The sequence below is a fragment of the Parasteatoda tepidariorum genome, chromosome 2 (genome assembly GCF_043381705.1).
Source record: "Parasteatoda tepidariorum isolate YZ-2023 chromosome 2, CAS_Ptep_4.0, whole genome shotgun sequence".
NCBI lineage: Eukaryota > Metazoa > Arthropoda > Arachnida > Araneae > Theridiidae > Parasteatoda > Parasteatoda tepidariorum.
In genome coordinates, this window is record NC_092205.1 from 87,772,099 (window position 1) to 87,776,002 (window position 3,904).

The following is a 3,904-nucleotide window of genomic DNA, read 5'->3' on the forward strand; positions in this document are numbered from 1 at the left end:
GGCCATGATTTGGGAAACATCCCTGAGGATATTCCGGCGACAACATATATGCTCCACATTTAAACAAAAGCTATCAATCCACAAATCCTAATTTTAACCTGAACCAGAGCACGATGGAGCAGAATGCAATGGGCCATAACATGAAGTGCTACACATGCGTAAAGAGACGAATAAGAATTTGAAAAGGAAGTTTTCGCGAATAAGATAATTTACTTACCAATTTCTTACTTGTTATTCACAATTAAAGTCAGAGAATTTGTATAGTTGTCACTGCGTGAAAAATTTCCTCAGATGCATACTTAGAGATGCAAGCACGAAGGCGAAATATTGATGAGTGGTAAAATTGGTGACCCGCGAAACCTTCCTGTACCTCCGATAACTGTAGAGAGAGGTAAGATTTTCGCGAGAAAATACAATTCCCCAATTAGACGTTCATCATCTCTAGACGATGATCGAGCGCGTGAACCGCATAGAGTTAGAATAGCTATTCAGGGAGCATTCTCACTTTATGTGATTCGTATGTGCGATAGCATGGGAATGCGATTTATGAATGAGCTAGCAATACATCATGGAAATCATATGACGTATTCTCACCGCATGTTAATCACATATGCGATCACATGTGGATTCGATTTGTGCTTGCGAAGACTGTTCATCTTACCTGTAGTTTTTTAACACTCGCAAGAGCGTTTTGGCAGTGAACTCTTGTCTTGTAAACAATCCTTGAATTGTTTATATGCATGCAGTGAGAATGCCCCTGAAGAAGGAGATGCTATACCACCCTTTGAGAGACAAAGATAAGCAACCGGAGACGTCAAAATAAACAACAAAAAAGTAGGAGTTGTCGTTTGACAATTAGCTTTGTATACAAATAGAATAAATTAGTATTTTTATTCAAACTTTGTTGTACGATAATTGCTTCCAAAACAACTGTTATCGTCTTGCTTAAATTTTAGGCATGAAATTTCGATTTTGTGGAGAACTTGATTGCCCAGATTGGGTTCTTGCAGAAATTGCTACTTTATCGAAGATTACATCTGTCAAAATGAAGCTTTTATGCTCTCAAGTTATTAGTGGAATACTTGGAAGTCCTATTGACTTTGACAAAGTGCGAAAATTAACATCGGATGCTAAATATGAAAATTCCGATATAAAAGCTACAATATCTGCTCTGCATTTTATCTTTACTAGTTCTGCCAAACATGGTGTCGATGAAGAGTCACTTTCTAATGAGCTTCAGCAGCTTGGATTGCCCAAAGAATCCGCTGCTGCGCTTTGTAAGGTATTTTCCGATAAATTTGCCCAGCTGCAGGAAAAATTGAAGAAAGAATCATTTAAATTGACATCGATTTCTGATATTAATTGGCAGGTTGATTATGTGATGTCATCAAGTGTTTTAAATGAAGTTAATTCTCCTTCCGTTCGAATGATGATGAAAGTCAATGAATATAAAAATAACGAAAACAAATTGTGCACATTTGATGTTTCACCTGAAAAATTCAATTTACTTTTGCATGAACTAAAACAAGCTTATGCAATAATGAACGAATTAACACCTGCTGCCTCGTAAATGAATTGTATAGTTATATGAATGTTAGATTTATTTATTACTGTTTGAAAAGCTGTGGACTTGGTATTTTGAATATAATGATTTTTCACTAGAAAACCATTTACTTTTGTGTAGAAATCATGGCTTCTTCAATAGAAGATGAATTCATACAATGATTAAAGCCTTTTGAATTTTAACCGGAAACAATGGAGAATGAATCAAAATACTCCTTTTCATTGATTGACAATGTGATTTTATTTCACTTTTTATTCTGTTATTAAAAAGTTAACATTATCTTTGTTTAACAATCAAATTTATGCTCTATTTTTTGTAAGATAAATATAATTACAATTAAGCAAAACACTACTTAAATAAATCTAAAGTTAGTTAAACAAAGGATTGTTTTAGTACTATGAGAATCAGTGTCAAGATGCAGAACAGGCATTAACGATGTTGTTACTCATGATACAGGAACTATCATGTTTTTGCTTACTACATCATTTCCATTTTTATATGTTGTGTTTTGATTTAGTCAATGCATCATGTAGCTACATGTTATTGTTTTATAATAATTTTTTTAAATTGTTGTATTTTTTACTTTATACTATTATGAATTTTACCTATTGCTTTTTTTGTTTTTCTAATGTACCTATAGCTTTCTTACATGTCAATGGAAAGTGATGAGATTTCCATTGTATGAGGGCATTAATGCTAAAAATAAATCAGTAGGAGTATAAAGAGAATAACACAGGTGTGATTGTACTCCGGGGATAACCCGGAATTATGGGTTTCTTGTATTATCCTTCCGGGTGAAAAAATTAAAAGCAGGGCATATGATATTTTATGGGAATATTGCGGAATTTCGCTTTTCTCAAGACCCTTGGTACTTACACTTTAGCTGGTGAAATATTTATAATCTGATGATATAATCACAGAATTCCTCAATCTAAAATCCAAATTTTGAAACTTTCGCTAAGACACTTACATACATGTGATTCTTCTTCCAATGGGCAGAAATTCGCCAATTGATTCTTTTGGTTTGGCAGATTTTCGCCATTTTGAATATTTGAAGCTGTGCCGGAATCCACTAATATCACGATTCATATTCACACGGTTTGAATATCAATCATCGATTTTTGTATTTACCTAATTTAAACGTTACACATTGCAATTCGTATTTATTTGGTTTAAAAATCATTCATCACGATGTGTATGCAGGCGATTTTAATTTAATACAGTCACACGATTTTAAAATCCAATTTCACAATTCATATTCACGTGATTTTGAAAATACAACATTGCATTTCCTGTAAGAACTAATATTAGTTACTATAAAAATGTGATATTCATCATTAGTAAGTAATTTAATTATAAATCTTATTAAAAAATTTTTTTTGTTAAATATAAAAATGTATGATTTTGATATGTAATGAAATGAGATATGTATGGTTTTTTGCTCTTAAAAGATTTCAGGGTTTTTCACTCTGTGACACGATCACCCCTGATTAAGTTTTACGCTTAAAAAAATTCCTTTTTAGAAATCATAATAAGGATTTTTTTAAATATCTGTGAAGTATATATATTTGCAACTTAAATTTACAAGTCTGTGTATTTTTTTAAAAATTCATTTTTATGTTTAAGAACAACTAGAACTGGTACTTGCATTCTTATTGTTTTTTTCTCTCAACATTTTGTATAATATTTTGAAATCTTGCAAATCTAGGTGAACTTTCCACAACTTTATTCTAAATGTCTGAATGATGTGCTTTTTTTTTTTATAAATATTACTAATAAATAAATATAATTTGTTTATTTTTTGACCAACATAGAATTTTTGTTTCTCCCTATTATTACTTAAGAAAAACCTCTTTTTTTTAAACTTCAATGCTCCAAAGAAATACTTTCATTGTTATACATTAAGTATATCGGCTGGTCCAGAAAGCTTGTGTTAATTTTGAAGTGAAATTAAAACACAGTTGTTTATTCCACAGGGAGAACAGGAGAAACCTAGAATATACAAGGAATTTAAAAATCACCTAAAATAGCTGGGAATTTTGAGTTTTTTTTTAGAAACTGGGAAAATACAGGGAATTTTGTTTCTTATTTTCGTCTTTTAAAAAATAGTGACCACTCAAAGTGCAATGGGATATTTAAGGATGTTATTTCAGCTGTATTAAACTGGCTAATTTACAATAGCGTGATTTGTTTTAAGTATGTTTAGCGACTGTGTTTTACGATTGTCTTTTGTTACCAGTATATTCTCAAATTTCTCTGTATTTGTTAAAAAAATTTGAAAAAAAAGTTTGGGATTAAATATCCGCTGATGGCAAATATATTTCTATTTTTATTCAACAG

General features: G+C 31.2%; 1 protein-coding gene across 1 annotated transcript; it reads left to right on the forward strand.

Moving 5' to 3' along the window:
- Positions 1-808: 808 nt before the first annotated feature.
- On the forward strand, positions 809-1,715 carry LOC107452758 (COMM domain-containing protein 4). The gene has a single exon (XM_016069331.3). The coding sequence runs from the start codon at positions 959-961 to the stop codon at positions 1,568-1,570; it is 612 nt and encodes a 203-aa protein (XP_015924817.1). The 5' UTR covers positions 809-958; the 3' UTR covers positions 1,571-1,715.
- The last annotated feature ends 2,189 nt before the right edge of the window (positions 1,716-3,904 follow it).

Coding starts and splice junctions, on each gene's coding strand:
- LOC107452758 (XM_016069331.3), top strand. CDS start 959: ATGAAATTTCGATTTTGTGGAGAACTTGATTGCCCAGATTGGGTTCTT.